At 33.4% G+C, this 18,646-nt stretch overlaps 3 protein-coding genes across 3 annotated transcripts in view; 1 reads left to right on the top strand and 2 right to left on the bottom strand.

The window, feature by feature from the left end:
- LOC102588169 (pectinesterase-like) overlaps window positions 1-849 on the bottom strand; it is a 14,241-nt gene extending 13,392 nt beyond the window's left edge. The window contains exon 1 of the mRNA XM_015312538.1: window positions 804-849. The gene's annotated coding sequence lies outside the window, so the exon portion shown is untranslated. The remainder of the gene's footprint in view (window positions 1-803) is intronic.
- A 5,002-nt stretch (window positions 850-5,851) lies between these two features.
- Window positions 5,852-9,903, top strand: LOC102600515 (probable pectinesterase/pectinesterase inhibitor 7). Its single transcript, XM_006355789.2, is given in 5 exon segments — window positions 5,852-6,017; window positions 6,020-6,145; window positions 6,148-6,563; window positions 7,724-8,011; window positions 8,773-9,903. Coding segments are annotated over 5 exon segments (1,680 nt in total). The 3' UTR covers window positions 9,457-9,903.
- A 247-nt stretch (window positions 9,904-10,150) lies between these two features.
- Window positions 10,151-16,546, bottom strand: LOC102587843 (bifunctional epoxide hydrolase 2-like). The gene is made up of 4 exons (XM_006355753.2): window positions 16,155-16,546; window positions 14,548-14,730; window positions 11,899-12,140; window positions 10,151-10,660 (listed from the first exon to the last, which is right to left on the bottom strand). Exons 1-4 carry the CDS (start codon window positions 16,437-16,439, stop codon window positions 10,414-10,416), a joined length of 957 nt encoding a protein of 318 aa, XP_006355815.1. The 5' UTR covers window positions 16,440-16,546; the 3' UTR covers window positions 10,151-10,413.
- Window positions 16,547-18,646: the final 2,100 nt, after the last annotated feature.

Below are 18,646 nucleotides of genomic sequence, written 5' to 3'. Positions count from 1 at the left end.
CCTAAAGTATCTCTTGGGTGATATAGAACAAGACGAAAAGTTTAAAGGTAAAAAGAGCTTTCTAGAATAAAAAATGTGTTATGGCTTCAAGAATGTGTCATAGATAAATATGTCATGTAAAATGAAACAGAAGGAATATACTATTTTTGGATCGTTCACTATTTTGGGAGTCTAAAATAGATGCATTAGTGGCCTAACCCTTGAGTCGACCCTGTCTTTAACTTCTTAAGCATGGCAAGAGAGTTGCTCACATGTTGAGATATGGTATGCAAGTTCTTCTCAATGTATTGACTCAAATTGTGTTTACTATTGTAAATTCCATTAAGACAAGTATCTTGATTTGTCATTGCACCACTAAGAAGTGTTTGTAGATCATAATAGTGCTTTAAAGGTGAATTACTAATATTTTTAGTAGAAAGATCATAAAGAGTTGTTTGTAACTCATCAATAGTAGTATCACCTAAAAGTTCAATACAATCATCTAATGCCCTTTTTTCAATAGGGTCCAATTTGGACACATGGTGAAGTATGTTAGAGCAATTTTCAGCAGAGGATTTGACTTCATTCATAGTGACATTAACATTGGAAGAAATGATTTCTGGAATTGATTTTTGGTGAAGATTTGGGATTAATGAAAGAGTGGAAATGCAAAGTTGGGGGTAAAGTGTGTCTTGGCAATGTGAATTTGCAATTTGGATGTTTTTGTGAACATGAATTTGTTGAGTACTGGATACTAATAATGATTTTTGGGGAAAGAAGAATGTGAGCAAGAAAATGGATGAAAGAGCAAGAAAAAGTGAAGTTTTTTTTTTTTTGGATATACATTTTGGGAACTTTGTGATGGAAATGAGTAGTAAAGTTGTGCTTCTTTTATAGGAATTTAAGAAGTTTCACTTAAAGAGATTGTTCAATGGATGCACTAAATTGAGTCAGAATTTAAAGGAATTGAGTTATTTTGTTGGGAAAAAGGTCTGAAAAATAACTTTAACCGAAATTGCTGTTACAATACCAAACTTTATGGAAGATCTTTTATCCCCTGCACTATTTAATAGTGTATTTTAAAGGTATATATGTGTCCACGTGGGCACATTACTATTTTTAATGATGTAATATTTATGATGTCTACGTGGACACATATATACCTTTAAAATACACTATTAAATAGTGCAGGGGGTAAAATGTCATTTCCAAAGGTCGGTATTGTTACAACAATTTCGATCAAAGCTCGGATATATTTCAGACATTTTTCCCTATTTTGTTTAAGATTTAATATTTGTACACGTTTAGGTTCGAAGGAAATGTTCTCCACTTCAAATATTCTTAAAAAACATTTTCGTGGAGGATATGTGAGTTTATTTTTTTTTACTAATTTCTGATGTTTGATAAATAAGTAGAAAATACTATCTCAAACCGGTTAATTATGGGATTTGGTGACCTTTTTATATGATAGTATTTGGAGTTGAGTTAGACCAAAGACTTATTTCTTTACATAATACACGATGTTGAACGCCCATATTAAAATTATTCACGCTCCAGATATTCAGCCCTTGGTGCTAGTTTTTTTTTTTTTAAGAATTCTCACTTTAGTCAATAATGGGAAGAGTAATCTCTAATCCCCGCTCTTGGATTAGCTTTTGAGATTAAGTTAGACTCAATTTTTAGACCCTTCGGGGTGGCCCAGTGGTTTGGGCTTGGGACTTCCATGTTGGAGGTCTCAAGTTCGAAACCCCTTGCCAGCGAAAGCAAGGGGTTTGCCTTCTGGGTCGAGCTCGTCGCACCAGGCTTGCCTAGTGCGGGTTACCTCTCCTATGTGGTTTGCGAGCTATTGCATAGGAGCGGGGGTTTTACCCTGTGCGCACCCAAAGGGTAGTGGCTGTGGGTTTCCCTTGTCATAAAAAAAAATATAAGTTATATTTAGACTACTTTTAGAAGTACAACAACAAGAACGACAACACTATATATATTTAGTGTAATTCCATAAGTAGAGTTTGGGAGGGTAGAGTGTACGCATACTTTTTCCCAACCTCGTAGAGATAAAGAGATTATTTCTGATAAATATTCAACTTAAATAAAGCTTGTCAATCAATTTGAAAAAGAGGATATACATATGGGAGCAATAGCAACAAATTAAATATGAAATGGAGAGTATTAGAAAAAAACGCGAGAAAGAATAATAGCGTAATTATACAATAATCGAGACACAAAAAATATCAGTGAAAATTAAAATTGAAGACCAGAAAACTACAAAAATAATGTCAATATTATTGATAAGAAAAAAGGTTCAAGAACTCAAAAATGAAGTAACATAACACATAAAAATGAAATTAAATGAAAAATCAATTAATCGAGTTTCAATATATTTATCGATTACTGAATAGAAAATCTAAAAATATAAACGAAAAGAAGTAATGGTGGTTAGGTGCCAAGAACAGTAGAATTATGTGTAGGAATCTAATTGAAATCACATTTCTGCACATACTGCCGACACTGCAAAACCTTAAATCAAGGATGTATTCGTCTGCATTCTATGTGTTTTTTTTTTCTTTTCGATTGGAGTTCTAACTATTTTAGATTTATATCGGGTAGAGTCCCATTTAAGAAATATTGATTCATATTGGAGCTCGATCGATTATTTTAAATTCATATCGGGTAAAGCCCCATTCAGGGGTAGCGCTTCCTACCAAAAAAAATTTTATACTAAAAATTCAAATCAAAACCTTTGATTAAGAGAGGAGCAAGCATTCTAAGTGTTGTATCCCTTTTCAGTATAATATTAGTATAAGATCTGATCTATTCATAAAAGTTAAGATATAAATAACTCATCTAGACATATATCTATATGTATTTTAGTGTGTTCGTTTTTCAAGTCTATTTTTCACTTGGAACAAGGAAGACCAAAGGGTGTGTTTGGCATTTGGCTAGGAAAATATACGTAGAAAAATAAGTAATCTTCTTATTAATTTTTTTGGTATTTAATTAGTAATGTAAATAAGAAAATATTATCTAAGGAACATTTGTACGTAATTTAGAAAACTACTATGGAGTGTAGCTGGGTCGAATGGGGTTTGGGGTAGATCGGAGCCAGGGTGGAGCCAGCTTGGAGCTAAGGGATTCATATGAACCCCCTGAAAATTACATTATCTATATATAATTAAAATTATTTATATAAACTTAAACTCACAAGAATAGTCAAAGGAAGGTGATCCATATTAAGCTTTTGGCGAAAAGCATGTGTCTAAGGGGCTAAAGTCAACAAATACTTGATTTTGGTACTATTATTTAAGTCGTATTCATGCAAAAAAAAATTATAAGTCTATCTTCAAATAAAATATTTGAAGTTTTATATGACTGAAATTCAAGCACATATGACTAAGTGCCTGTTTGGATTGACTAATTTTAGGTGCTTTTAAGCAGTTTTGAAGTGTTTGGGTAAAGTTAAAAAGTGCTTATAAGCACTTATTTTAAAGCCAAAATAACAAAAATAAGCCAAAAGCCATAAGTTAGAAATCCTAACTATGGCTTTTGGCTTATAAGTCATAAGCCAAAAGCCAATTCAAACAGGCCCTAAATGAAAGTTCTATCTATTTTTGTATAAACTTTAATTATAAGTGGCTCAATTAAGTTATTCTTGCTTGAATTTCAAGCACATATATATAACTAAATTAAGTCATATTATTTATCTGAAGTCCAAGCACATATAGTTGAAATGCTATTTTTGCATGAATTTCAGGAAGAAATGACTCGATTTTAACTTCAAACACCTCATATTTAAAATTATTTCGAAATCGATAAACGTACCCTTTTTATTTTTATATCTAGCTTTTAATCAATAGGGCTTCAAGACTAACACGAACTGACCAAACATTAATAGAGGGACCAGTATATGTTGGGCTTGAAATTTCAATAGACTAGCCCCTTCTTGAAGCCCGCATCGAAATACCAACTAAATTTAAATTGCGTGATATAGGGTCCATTCAAGGATTATGCTCCTAACAAGATTTTCTCCCCCATCTTCGCAAATTACTTATCAAGAAGAGCAAAAATGGTTGATATATGCAAATATTTTCTGTTTTAGGTTACCATTTAAATTGTATCCTTAATTTTTTTTTTAAAGTTGTGCAAATTTAGGCCTTGAAAAATTGTCTTTTCAAATAATGTTAGACTAATAGAATCTAAAATTTGCTCATATATTGCTTAAACTTATGAACAATACATTAGACTGTCACCTAACATTTACAATAACTTACAACATTTTAGATGATCTAATATTTTCTCATAAAACTTTAATTTGTTCAAAAAAACTCTAGTTCATGGTCAAAATATTTTATAATATGCAAAAAGAAAAAGAAATGAAAAAAATGATATGATCATTTCCTAATAATTGACCCCAAAACGACAACCCGAAGAAAATTTCATGAATGTGCGATGACCTTATATATGTGCATAGAAATTTCTAGCGTTATAAGATTTGATCAGTGACATAATCAAAATATTTAAAAGGTAAAAATGTAAGGATATAAAGAAGTACTCAATGAGATTTACGACATTATTAGCATCTCAATGATGTATAGTCCATTTAATTTTAGATCAATTAATCAATTAAACTACATACTTATTTGATCATGTTAAACAATATTTATTAGTATGAATTAGCAGTTGTTGGATAATTCATATATTGAATACATACTTAATTTCGATATCACTTATAAATTAGGTTATAATATGTTAAAATCAAATTTCACATTCAAGCCCATTTTTCTAAGTTTTTTTCAATAATGATAACTTAACTTTCTAATATCAAAATCAGTACTATAATTACAATTTGAACTTCATACATAACAACAAATCGACTTTGTCAAGCAACAATCTTTGTCAATGGATTGAAGAAGTGAAATATGGGAAGTGATCTACCTTTCAAATTAAATACAATATGGGTCAATTCGAGCAAGGACTGAAAAACAAAATTAATTTTTGGTTATATTATAAGTCGAGTCATGTGATTGAAAGTGTAAAGATATCTTTAATTTATATGTATTGACGGTGCAATTATTTTTATACGATCAATTTATTTTAACTTGTTATAGCATGTCTTTTATTTTATCTCTACATTTCAAAATCATGAGTTATTAATATTCCAAGGCAAATTTGAAGGCATTTATTTAGGCTAATAACAAGGGAGGCAAATTTCATGTTCTTGTCTTGTGATGCACATTATTAGTATTTCAAGAATCCAACTAGGAATAGTGTAGTTTAATTATATTGCTTCTTTAATTAATTAGTATATTGTAATTATTAGTTCATGTGAACGATATGTACATTAAAGTGTGTGATGTCTCATCTAAAAAATTAAGTCGTTAGAAATAACACATATTTATATATTCTCAACACGTCTCCTTACCTACATGTTTGATTCTTTTTTATGAGCAAGCATGTGTAAATTCTTTTTGATAATAAGTGACAGTGAAATTTGATATCAGGACTTTTACCAGTTCCGATACCATATTAATATTGTATATATGTTTGATGCAATTATACATCAACACATATAAGAAATCGATGCATCCCTTCCCCTAATGAACCTTGTTTTGGAAGAAAAAGAAGTTTCAAGTCATATGAGTCAACTATATTTTTTTCTATTATGTTCAAAATCTAATTATTAGTCACAGATTCAAAATTTAGATGTACATTATAAAGGTAATAAATTATCCGTATTGAATGACTCTCCATTGCCACATAAACAATTGAACACTAATTAATTATTCTAAATCTAAATTCTTTGTTATATATATAGTAGTTCACTAGTACACTTTCATGTACAATATTCACCATTTAATTTAGAGATCCATATATCATGTCTAGCAATTATCATAATACTAAGATTTTCTTCATGTCTCATTTTATGATATTTTTTCTGTTTTTATCATTTTTTCAATCGTCTGCTAATGATGATAATTCTCCTTCCATCATTTGCAAAAATACCCCTTTTCCTAATTTCTGCAAATCAATGCTACCAATAACTATGACTATGGTCGATTTTCAGTTCACAAATCTTTATCTACCATTTATAAGTTCATTTCAATTGTTCAAAAATACCTTAGACGATCGAAAAATCTAACGATTCCCATGATTTGTGCCCTCGAAGATTGTTATTTTTAGCTGATTTAAACAAAGATTATCTCTCAACAACATTCAAGACTGTTAATGAAACTTCTAAGATTTTGCCAATTTTGGAAGCAGAGGATTTGCAAACTTTGTTAAGTGCCATTTTGACAAATACACAAACTTGTTTAGATGGTCTCCAAGAAATTAATAGTACCTATTTTGATCCTTGGAGTTTGAGAAATGACATTTTAACCCCTCTTATTAATGACACAAAACTTCATAGTATTTCTTTAGCCTTGTTCACAAAAGGGTGGTTTCCTAAGGACAAAAAAGGAACAAAAATTACTCAAAAGAAGTTAGTTTTCAGAAATGGCCACTTGCCTTTGAAAATGTCTGAAAGAAATAGGGCTATATTTGAAACAATTAGCAGGAGCAAGCTCCAGCAGCTTGCTGCTGACCAAGTTTTGGTGAGTAACACATACATTATATATATATATATATATATCAAGAGCGGCTATATAAATCTTCGTTCCATTTAAGCTCAATTCATGTCATTCATAATGTCAAATAAATATGAATGTGAAAGTATACGTAAATAAATATGACAATACTAATAATAATATTAGAAGTCCTCTAATAAGACTGAAACTTATTCCTGACTAGTAGATATCGTTGGAATGAATCTTTTTCCTTCATTGTGCCTTATCTTTAGCTAAGTTTGCCTTAATTGTAATAAATTTTAGGTCTTTAAAGATAACTTCCTTCTATGTGATCTTAGGTCTACATTCCAAGCTATGGGGGGGGGGGGGAATTCCCAACCAATCATAAATTTTTGAAATGTATTATAGTTATTACATCGAAGGGAGCCTTGGAGCAACAATAAAGTTATCTATGTGTAACCTATAGGTCACGAATTCGAGTTGTAAGAATAGCCACTAATAAATGCATTAGAGTAGATTGTTTGCATCACACCCTTGAGGTGCAACCCTTTTTTGAATCCAGAGTTAACATGGGATGCTTTAGACCTCGGACCGTCCATTATTAAAGTTACTATAGCAATTCTCTATAATCACAATACATTGTGATGAAACAAAATGTTTTGTAACAAGACCAAAACCTATTCAAGATTAGTAGATATCACTTGTATGAATCCTTTCCTTTATTGTGTCCTAGTTTTGCCCAAGAGTACATTAATTGTAGGGAAAAAGGTTTGAAATATATCTGAATTTTGATCGAAATTGTTGTAACAATACCGAACTTTGGAAATAACCTTTTACCCTCTGCACTATTTAATAGTGTATTTTAAAGGTATATATGTGCTCACGTGGACACATTACTATTTATAATGATGCAATATTTATGATGTCTGCATGGGCACATATATACCTTTAAAATACACTATTAAATAGTGCAGGGGGATAAAAGGTCTTCCATAAAGTTTGGTATCGTAACAACAATTTCGACCAAAGTTGGAGTATTTTTCAAACCCTTTTCCCTTAATTGTTAGAAATTTAGGTTTTTCGAAACAACTTTCTTCGATGTGATTTTAAGTCTAAGTCATTCCTATGGGGGAAAAAATATCTAGCTAATAATTTTTTTACTTTTTGAAACTTTGACATAGGAACATGATGACCATGTTAAGGTGAGTGATGTTGTAATTGTAAGCCAAGATGGAAGTGTGAATTTTAGTACCATAAATAATGCTGTGGCTATTGCTCCAAATAATACAGATGGTTCCACAGGCTATTTTCTCATATATATTACTGCTGGTGTGTATGAGGAATATGTTTCAATTGCCAAAAACAAGAAGTATGTGATGATGATTGGTGATGGTATCAACCAAACTATTATTACAGGCAACCATAGCTACAATGTTGATGGATATACTACATTTAATTCTTCTACTTTTGGAAAGTACCTCCATAATTACTCTATTTTTCAAGTTACCATATTGAGCATGATAAGGTCTACGTACACTCATACACTTTACCTTTTCCAAACTCCGCTTATGAAATTACATTTAACTAGTGTTGATTGTAACTTGATAATGTAAATATTATTTACACCACAAACATAAGCTCATAAATAAACCTACAGGTTAAAGGTAATGTATAATAGTAGGCAACTCTTTATAGCAAAGCTAATATAATAACCTAAAAACAAAGCAATAATCTTTGTATCATGTTAAATTGAACTAAAAGAACTGATGGTGTAAAAATTCTTTATATTATCAATGTATATAACTTAAATTCTATTTTTTAGAGTTCAAATATTAATACAATCAGGTCACTCATTAAGTAATTAAAGTAAAATCTTTATAATAATTACGCACTAATCAGTAACATGATAAAAATAGTACTCCCACTGTCCAACAATAGTTGTCTTAGTCTAACTTGGCATAGGGAAACAACAATAACAACAAACCCGATATATACCCACAAGTGGCTCAAGGGAGGGTGGGTGTATGCAAACCTTAACCCTACCTTTTCATTTGAGTCGCATAGGAATAAAAAGAATCCTGGTAGGAAGCGTTTCTTCCTTCAATGCTCTTTACGCAGCGCATATCTAGATTAGTCAGGGCCGAAAGGGGTATTGTCATACTAGACAATGGGTGAGAACCAAAGAAAACTTACATCCATATTTCTTAACATGTTTCTTCTTTTATCAACAGCTGTGGTTGGTCAAGGATTTGTTGCAGTTAACATAACATTCCAAAACACAGCAGGAGCAATCAATCACCAAGCAGTTGCAGTTAGAAATGGTGCAGATTTATCCACATTTTATAGCTGCAGCTTCCAAGGGTACCAAGACACATTATATGTACATTCACTCAGACAATTTTACAGAGAATGTGACATTTATGGAACAGTCGATTTCATATTTGGAAACGCTGCTGCAGTTTTCCAGAATTCCAACATATACCCGAAACTCCCTTTACAAAATCAGTTCAATGCAATCACAGCACAAGGCAGAACAGATCCGAATCAAAACACTGGAATTTCAACTCAAAATTGCAATGTAAAACCAGCAGATGACTTAAAATTCAGCAACAGTAGCACGCAAACGTACCTTGGTAGGCCTTGGAAGGAGTACTCAAGGACTATTTACGCACAAAGTTTCATCGATGGATTTGTGAATCCGTTAGGATGGAGAGAATGGCCAGGGGATTTCGCACTCAATACGAGTTATTATGCAGAGTTTAATAATACAGGGCCAGGTTCTAACACCAGTGGCAGAGTCACTTGGCCTGGTTTTCATGTTATTGATGCTGCTAATTTCACAGTTTCTAGCTTCTTACTTGGAGATAATTGGTTGCCACAAACTGGAGTGCCATATTTTAGTGGTCTGTTATAAACATGACCTCAATAAGCTGTAAAACCTCAAAGTCTGTTCCAAACTTCCAATTGAGGTTGATGTGTATAAAATGAGGTGACATATTTTATTTAGTTAACTTATCCACGTAATAAGACTTGAGAACACAGGAAAAGGTTCTTTCCAAATCTATGCCGAAAGTGTCTAATATGAACACTTTATCATGTGTTTGGCAGTTTGGGTGCTCAATCGGAATATATCATAATCCGAGTGTCTAAATGAAATTTACTCACAAGTTTAAAAAGCAGTCGATGTATTCCACCTTGTAAGAATTTACCTTGATCCCAGCTAGCTTGGTGTTGAGGTGTAGTTGATTGATACAAATTGAAATGAATGAGTTACTTGACGAAATTGCTTGAACCTGAGACCTCTAATTAATAATGAAAGGATACATACCACCCCACTACAACTCCGAGTGCTGCAACTTTGAAAAAACGCCCTTTGCTTTTCTTCTTCCTTTTCAATCTTATGTCAAGAATCAACACATTATACATAATTCTTCTGAACATGCTCACTTAAGCATGCACACTTGAATGTTGAATAGAACAAGTTAGATACAAATCGTAGTTCATTCAATGACCGAATAACCATCCCATTCGGATTTTCATTTCTTTTAATTTCTTAGAAGTTCTGATTTCCAGTCCAACAAGTCTGATTCTGTGTCCATAGTGACTAATTAAAAATGGTTCAGAAAAACTGAATTCTTTAGTGAAAGCTTTGAAGTTTTAACATACATAAACTGGTCTTATATTCTAGTAACAACATATCAAGTGTAATTCACAAGTGGGGTATGAGGAGGGTAGGATGAATGCGAACCTATCTACCTTTTGGGGTAGAGAGGCTGTTTCCGATAGACCCTGTGCCCTTTATTCCACACATAAAAAGGCTTGAAAAAAGATTTAAAGCAACAAAGCAATCCATGATAAAAATAGACACACCTTAGAACTTTTGAAAAAAGTCATATATGTGGTCATTAATTTCTTCTGGTCTTTCTTGGTTGATGAAGTGTGCAACTCCTTCCATGATAACTACTTCTTGCAAGAATGGCACCATTTTTTGGAACCCACCTTTGTGGATATATTCCTTAACACCAGGTGTATTGTAAGTTAGGTCCACATCTCCTATGATGAACTTAACAGGGACCTTTATTTGTACACCGGTCCATGGCGCAGTCAGCTCCCAGTTTCTGCAACATTTAAAAATGAAACAATAGTAAAATGGCCACACAAACAGCTAACATGCATCATATATAATTGTATACATAAAAGACTTGCAGGGTTGTTTGGTTGGTGGGATAAAGGATAACAATCCTAGGATAAAATGAGGGATTATTTTATCCCATGTTTGGTTATGGATATTAATTAGTCCAGGAACCATTAAAACTGTGGGATTAGCTAAAATATAGAGGGTGAGATAAGTAATCCCATGGGATATCCTTGTCTATCCCATCCTCGTAACCAAACGACTCCTAAGAGTATTAGAGTCAAAGCAACTAGAGGCAGATCCAAGATTTGAACATGATGAATTCAACTTTTGAAGTTCTTTTTGTTGAAATAGAACTTTTGAAGTTCTTGGCACTGGACATATTGTTACTTCTGAAATTTTGAGTTCAGAATTTAGTAATTACTAATTAGTATATGTTGAAATCTAGGTATAATACATAAATGTGTCCTTTAACTTGGCCTCATTTCACATTGATGCCCTCCAACTTAGACACTTAAGACTTGTATAAAGTTGAACAAGTAAACACATGAGTCCAATGTGGCATAATACACGTAGGATACCACGTAGGACGCAAATTGTCATGTAGGACGCATGTGTCTATTTGCTCAACTTTATACAAGTTTAAGTGTACTTGTGCATACCCAAAGTTGGAGGACATAAATGTGAGTTGATGCCAAGTTAAATGACATATTTATGTACTATACCTTGAAATTTTAGTCTCTTATACACATGTATCTCTATGTTGCATGTTGAAGGTCCGGGTTCAGTTGAAGTGAGTATATTAGGTTGCATCGGCCTCGTAAAGTAACATTTGCTTATAAGCAGGTATCAGAACATAAAACTATTAGGTTGATCCATGATATCCCGGGGTGAATTTATAGGCTAAAATATGGGGCACGTGAACCCGTGATCTCTCCATAAAACTAGGTATTTAATGTATATATTTTCTAAAATCAGCATAATATTGTCTGCTATTGTCTGCTGACACTCATGCTACAAAAAGGTTAAATGCTGCACTTGGTTAAAAGTTGAGTTATTTACCAAGAGGACGAGGATTAGTTCTCACTTAATACATTTTACCCTGAACAATTCATAGTTCTTATTTAGAAACAATACCACAAAAAATTTGAGCAAAAAATAAAATTTAGGAGTTCTTGAACAAATAAGTCATTTGGTGAAGAAAATGATTAGGCAACTCACAGGTCCATAGCTCGATAGTAGTTTAATCCACCAGTAAAACCTGACTGTCTGAACTTGTTGGCATAGTAGTTGACATCCTCTTCTGACAACCAAGATGGCAATGTAATGGGAGTATGAGGTGAACCCCCAAATCCTTTCTCTTTAGGCACACGAAGGGGAGCTGGATTGCGTGATGTTAAAAATTTCGCGATTAGTCTTGCGGTATCAACACGAGCAAACTCCTCTTCTGCCTCTCCATATTCCTAAGAAACAACACATTTGAAAGGGTGTTTTCAGCAGCGATGATTAAATAACGTCTTCAGCAATAAGGAAGAAATCTCAATAGCACATGAAAACCACTGGAATTCATCAAATTTGTAACAGCTAGGTTTTTCTTTTGTTTTTATGATTTAACTTTAACATAAGAGCCTTTTCTTCAAATGACAAATCAAAAAGTCATAAAAATTCTATATAACAAGATGGTGCCAAAGAAGTATAAGTTCCTGACACTGAGCTTCCCAAAGAATTTGCGAACTACCTATGCAAATAGGATGTTCTTTTTACACAAATACAAGTGAAAAAAGTTTCTGTTCTTCTCAGTTTCCTATATAAGCATACAAAAAAAGAAAATAATTTACTTGGATTAAGCAATCAAAATCACGATAGGATAGTAATTGAAAAAATATTTAACAAATGTTTAGAACAAAGCTGAATGGTGAAAACTGGGACACTAGTGAGTACTTTTATCAAATCTAAGGGACACGGTTTAGTCATGAGGGTAGTATTTTATCATGGTGTGGATCCTAAGTTACAATTCAAGAAACAGAGTAAGATGAGTGTCTTTTACGTCTTGACCAGCACAATGCTTAAATTTTGTGCACAGTGCAGTGGAAAATTGCATCAACAGCTACTTCTGGACAAATAATCATAAGCATGGACTCTTACTTTCCTTTTTTTTTTTTTGATAAGATAAGTGGTATTAATAACAGCATCAGGAAGATGCAAAATTTACAAGATATGGCATTTGGGCTTACAAAAAAATCTCTGGCTAACTATACAAACTATCTAAGCCAAAGCTAATGAGTTAGTAAAATCCTGAAGTTGTTCTGCATAAACAGCAGGATACAAGTTGGTCCAACTAAACAAATTTTCAGTGCACCTAGTCTTCAAAATGCCTAAAGCAGTTAGACTCTCCATCAAAACATCTCTTGTTCCTCTCTAACCAAATACACCAAAAAATACAAGCAGGTATCATAATCCAGATCTTCTTGATGGCTTTGTCAACTTTCCATAGACTCCAACTCTCATATGCATCCTTAACAGTGAGGGGTGTGGTCCAATTGATGCCAGAGAGACAAAAAAACATGTTCCATAATTCTGAGGCCACCTCACAATGAAGAAGAACGCGTCTGGGGTTTCAGCCTCTTTTTTGCACATATAGCATCTGTTTGGGAATTGGATTTTTCTTTTCTTTATGTTGTCTTGGGTGAGACATGCCTCATATAGAGCTATCCAGGTAAAAAAAACTACTTACTTTCCTTTTTAGTTCGTTTAAAAAACAATGCTTCCTTCCTTCTTGGCAACTCTTTAATTCCAATTTTCCAAATGGCATGTTTAACACCACAAGATTAAAGAGCATTTTGGTACATTCTAATATCTTTAGTTTAAGACCACAAAATTTAAAAGTCTTCCTTACTTTCTTAAACTTCATGTCAAGTCAAAACTATACAAACAAATTGAAACAAAAGGAGTAATAACATAGCTTACAAAAAGGCAAAAGAATGAGTATATTGAAACGGAAAGCAGACAGCAAATTCAGAAACCTTATGGCTGTGATTGGTACAAAGGGCGGGTCACAGACGGATTTCTCAGTTATAAAAAAAAAAAAAACAATTCAGAAACCTTATGGCTGTGATTGGTACAAAGGGCGGGTCACAGACGGATTTCTCAGTTATAAAAAAAAAAAAAACAATTCAGAAACCTTATGCCAGATATCACATATTTGAAGTCCCAGAATAGCAGAACCTATATGATCACTCAATACAATTCAAACACTGAATTTCCACAAAAGTTATTTGACACAAAATAATTGGAAGCAATGATATCACCAAAATCCTGACTTTATCCGTAAGTGCATGCAGTAAGGAAGATCATAAAAAAATCTCTTCAATCCGTAATTAGTTGCAGGCAGCTATATGAATCCTTAGCTCCCGTTTTGGCCATGGATTTTGAAGTTGAAACTTGAAAAATTGAGTTTTCGAAGTTGTGGTTTTTTGAAAATTGAAGTTATATTTGGACATGCATATTACTTGAATTTTTTTTTAAAGTTTTGTAAGTGGAAGTCCCAAAATCCCAAAGAAACTTGAAAATATTTGAAGATCAGATTTTCGAAATCTGATAAATTTCATGGTCAGATATTTAAAGATACTTTTTAAAAAACTACTCCCAAAATTTATGGTCAAAAACACTAGCTTAAGCTTTTTCAGACAATTTTTAATTGAGGTCCCCTATGTGAATCAGCTACATATATTTTCCTCTATTAGACTATTTCTAGTCTCCGTTCAACTTAACATCCCCTCCTTTATCCAAGCTGAAATTAATGGAGTTAAAGGAAAATAATGTAACAGTTGATAAAAGAAAAACAAAGGAGAGAAGGATGCTGGAAGAAACCTGAAATCTGCAAATATAGTAATCATCCCCGAGGACAGCACGCATAGATTCAATAGGCTTTCTCTTGGGGTTCCTGGGGTGGAAGACAACGCTCATATTAACCAGTGCTTTGATCCTATCAGGTCGCAAAAGGCATACATGCCAAGCTATAACAGCACCCCAATCATGTCCAACAAGGAACACCTAATTCATAGAGGCAAATAAAATATTTAAGTAAAAAATGCATGTGCATCCACTGTTTCGAACTCCAACTATGCACTAGTCGTTATACAATCAGGTCACTTATTAACATAATTACGGGTAAATTACAAAGAGAGTGGAAGATAATGAAAAGGAGACAAGGTCCTAACTGAAAATAACACAAACTACCAATCCATCTATCATGCCAGTCAAGTCGATGCGACTCGTTCAACATAATATCCTCTTAGAGTTCGATCTTGATGGAAATATCATGACTATTCTACTTGGTAGGAGTGCCTATGTGACTCGTGAAGGCTATAACATAGAGTTGGAGGCTTAAATCTGGAACATCTAGAAAAGCCATCCCGCTAGAAAGCCCTGCTTATACCCTTACTTTAATAATTTATCATTATCATCTTTTTTCTCTCTCTAATCTATCTAGTTCCTTCCTGTACAATCATTCGTTCAACGCCACAAAACACTCACTTTAGGTGGCAAATAGAGAGAATCATATTTGAAGATGAATTATCTCCAGGGTATTTGACGCTCAAGCAAATGTGAAAGCAGAATCTGTGAAAAAGTTTGTATGCATCAAAGAAATGGAATACACATTTTTTTCAGAGTGATAAGCAAAAAATTAACATCAATTAATAACCTAGAAAAAATGCTGGCTAACCTACTATAACAGGTTAACTTCCTAACTTAGATACACAAAAAAGTTAAAACAAAAAATACAAAATTATCTATACAGTATATCCATTCGTTGATGTATCCACTGTCCATATATATTTAGTTGACTTGTGCACCACAGTATGTAAAATCCTAGATTGTCCTGTAATTACTCGAACTATACTATACATGTAGATATGCAGAGCTCTACTAAAGGGGAACTTTATTTTTAGGCATGGTACATAAATATGTCATTTAACTTGGTCTGAAGTGACCTCTATGTCCACCGACTTTGGAATCACACAAGTAGACACTTAAACCCGTATAAAATTGAACGAGTAGTCATACATGTTCTATGTGAAATAACTGATTAGTCTTTCTACGGTAGGTATTATTTTTTTCTTTCAAAAAAGAATAAAGAAAGAATCATGGTAACCATTCGAGCTGACGAAATTAGTAATATTATCCGTGAACATATTGAACAATATAATAGAGAAGTAAAGATTGTAAATACTGGTGCCGTACTTCAAGTAGGTAGGGGGCCATGTAGAATGCAGTGTAGGACATTTAAATACATGTTCAAACACAACTTCAAGTATCAAAAATCACAACATCATAAACTCAAACTTCAAGTTTCTATTGCTAAACGAGAACTAAGTAGTGCACTAACTTTCACTAAATCCTATATTTCCATGTAATTACTCAAACTATACATATCACTAACTTTGTAAACTTTAAATTCTAGATTCGCCTATAACCTGATCGAGACCCAGAGCATCTAGAAGGGCAATAAGGTCACCAACAATATGAAAAACGGTATAGCTAGAAGGAGAAGGGGGAGAATCTGTATCGCCATAGCCACGTAGATCTGGAGCTATTGCGCGGTAACCTTTGGATGAAAGTGAAATCAGTTGGTGACGCCATGTATACCAGAGTTCAGGGAAACCATGGAGGAATAGTATTGTTGATGGGCCTTCACCAATTTCAGCTACGTGCATATTTATGCCGTTTACAGAGAGATTTTTGTGCTGTATATTCTCCATGGCTGGTTCTGTGTATGCGCTTTCTTTTTGTTTTTGGTAGAGGTGATGAACAAAAAGATATATACTAGTAATTGCCTTTTTTGAATTGTTCAAGAAAATGAAGTTTGTTATGCAACTTTATTTTTTATTTTCTCATTTGGTGCGCCTTGTATTGAAAATCGACTAATTCAGATTAACATTGAATAACGTTGAGTTAGATGATTTGAGTGGCTCCGGCTTGATTAAGGGATTTACATGATAAATTTAGTCAAGTACAATTACCCACCACGTCATCACGCCACATAAGCATTATGTAAATGCCATGTGACATAAAGTTTCTCATGTGGAGTGCTTACATAAGTAGAATAATTCTTAATGAAATATTCTTGAGATATGTGGAGTATTTCCTTAGAAGACGTTAAAATTTCATAGATTTACATGAAAAGTTCTAAGAACAATCTAGTCATGTAGAGTATTCTAAAATGAGACTTTTTTGTAAATATGTAGGGACTTGCATGATAATTATTATTTACATATTAGCACCTAAGTTAATAGTACGAATAAAGAGACATTCATTTGTAAATTCATCAAGCAAGAAAAACAAATCTTCCAAATCTTGAGTAATACAAAAGCTTTTTAAGCAATTCTTGTTGTTCCTCTTGTATTCCTAAGATACTTAAAACAAAACTTTGAAGAACTTGGTAAGAAACAACAAAGTTTAAAGAGTATTTTCAAAACTAGAAAATTAAAACTAGTAGAGAAAATAGAATCAGAAACAAATTAAAAACAATATACAAAATATTTTTTTCAAAGAAAGAAAATCGAGCCCACTGAATACACAATGTCCCTTAAGGAAATTATTCCCCTCGAGTACCCGAGGTTAATGAAATATGATCTTACTCACCGATGTATTGGTACCTAAAATCACGATGTCAGCGAACCACTCAATGGCAATAAAGTACACTTAGAATACTAGATTTAGTAGTAGTAGAAGAAGTCCAAAAAATTAGTTCTTTTAAAATGAGAGGAAATCCCTCAATTTATAGAAAACAAAGGGTAGTATGAAAAATGTTCTTATTGTACCTTGCCGGAAAGGTCACAACCCTTTGAAAAAGTCACAATCTTTCGGACAGGTCACGACCTTTCATAAAAGCTACAAATTTTCATAAAAGTCGCAACTCTTCATTTTCCATTCACACCTTTTAAAACCCAACAATTCTTTTGTGTCATTCTTCATTCCCTTGGCGATTTAGAATTAAAATGCTTACTTGAACTTGAAAAATCTTGAAAGTTTCGTGAGTGAGTTGTCAAGTGTTGCACGATATGCATAGTGAAAGTCTAAGTTAGTGACAAAGTGATAGCAGAGCAAAGGCTGATACTATGATAATGATTAATGAGAAAGACATCAACGATGCTAGCACCACCAACGTTGAGTAGGATGGTGGAATGAAATACAAAAAAATGAGGAAGAATCTTAAGAATAATGGAAATTGTTGTACAACCCTACACCAAGCGAAGCGCTAATATCCCATTCACATTCGGTCACGGAGGCGAGTGATAATGAACGTGGGGAACATCTCGTAGACATTACGCCCGGAATGGAATGAATTGCGAGGTTGATACGACTAGACATATTGTGGAGATTTTAGGCAAACATTAAGCAGGGTATACGTTTAAAACTCTTGAGGACTTTACCCTTGAGGAGAATGACAACATCCGCAAAGAGTTGGAGGCACGTAAGCATGTGAAATATGAGATGAATGAAACAATAGTCACCTCTTGGAGTGTAGGCTCATGGATTCATTAAGCACAATTGAAACCATGAAGGCAGAGATAAAAATGCTCAAGGGAGGAATTGAAGCTGAAGGATTTGCATCGTCCAATGGAGATAAAAAGGCCAAGGTTGAGGCTCACAAGCCATTGATGTTCAACGACGCTTGTGGCATGTAAGATGTGGAGAATTTCCTTTGACATTTGAAGAATTACTTTAAGTCTAATGGGGTAAAGAGCGACGAGAAACAAGATCAATACTGTTGTGTTGTACCTCTCAGAGATGGTCATGCTACGGTGGAAGCGAAAGAAATCTAAAATAGGGAAGGAGTTTTGCACCATCAACACATGAGAGCAATTCTGAGCCACGTTCAAAAGGACCTTCTTTCCCAACAACCTCATCTATGAGGCGAAACGCAAATTTAGAGAGTTGAACTAGACATGCAACATATAAGTAT

This window comes from Solanum tuberosum, unplaced genomic scaffold (genome assembly GCF_000226075.1).
Source record: "Solanum tuberosum cultivar DM 1-3 516 R44 unplaced genomic scaffold, SolTub_3.0 scf00208, whole genome shotgun sequence".
Taxonomy (NCBI): domain Eukaryota; kingdom Viridiplantae; phylum Streptophyta; class Magnoliopsida; order Solanales; family Solanaceae; genus Solanum; species Solanum tuberosum.
This window is presented reverse-complemented; position numbering and strand designations above follow the sequence as displayed.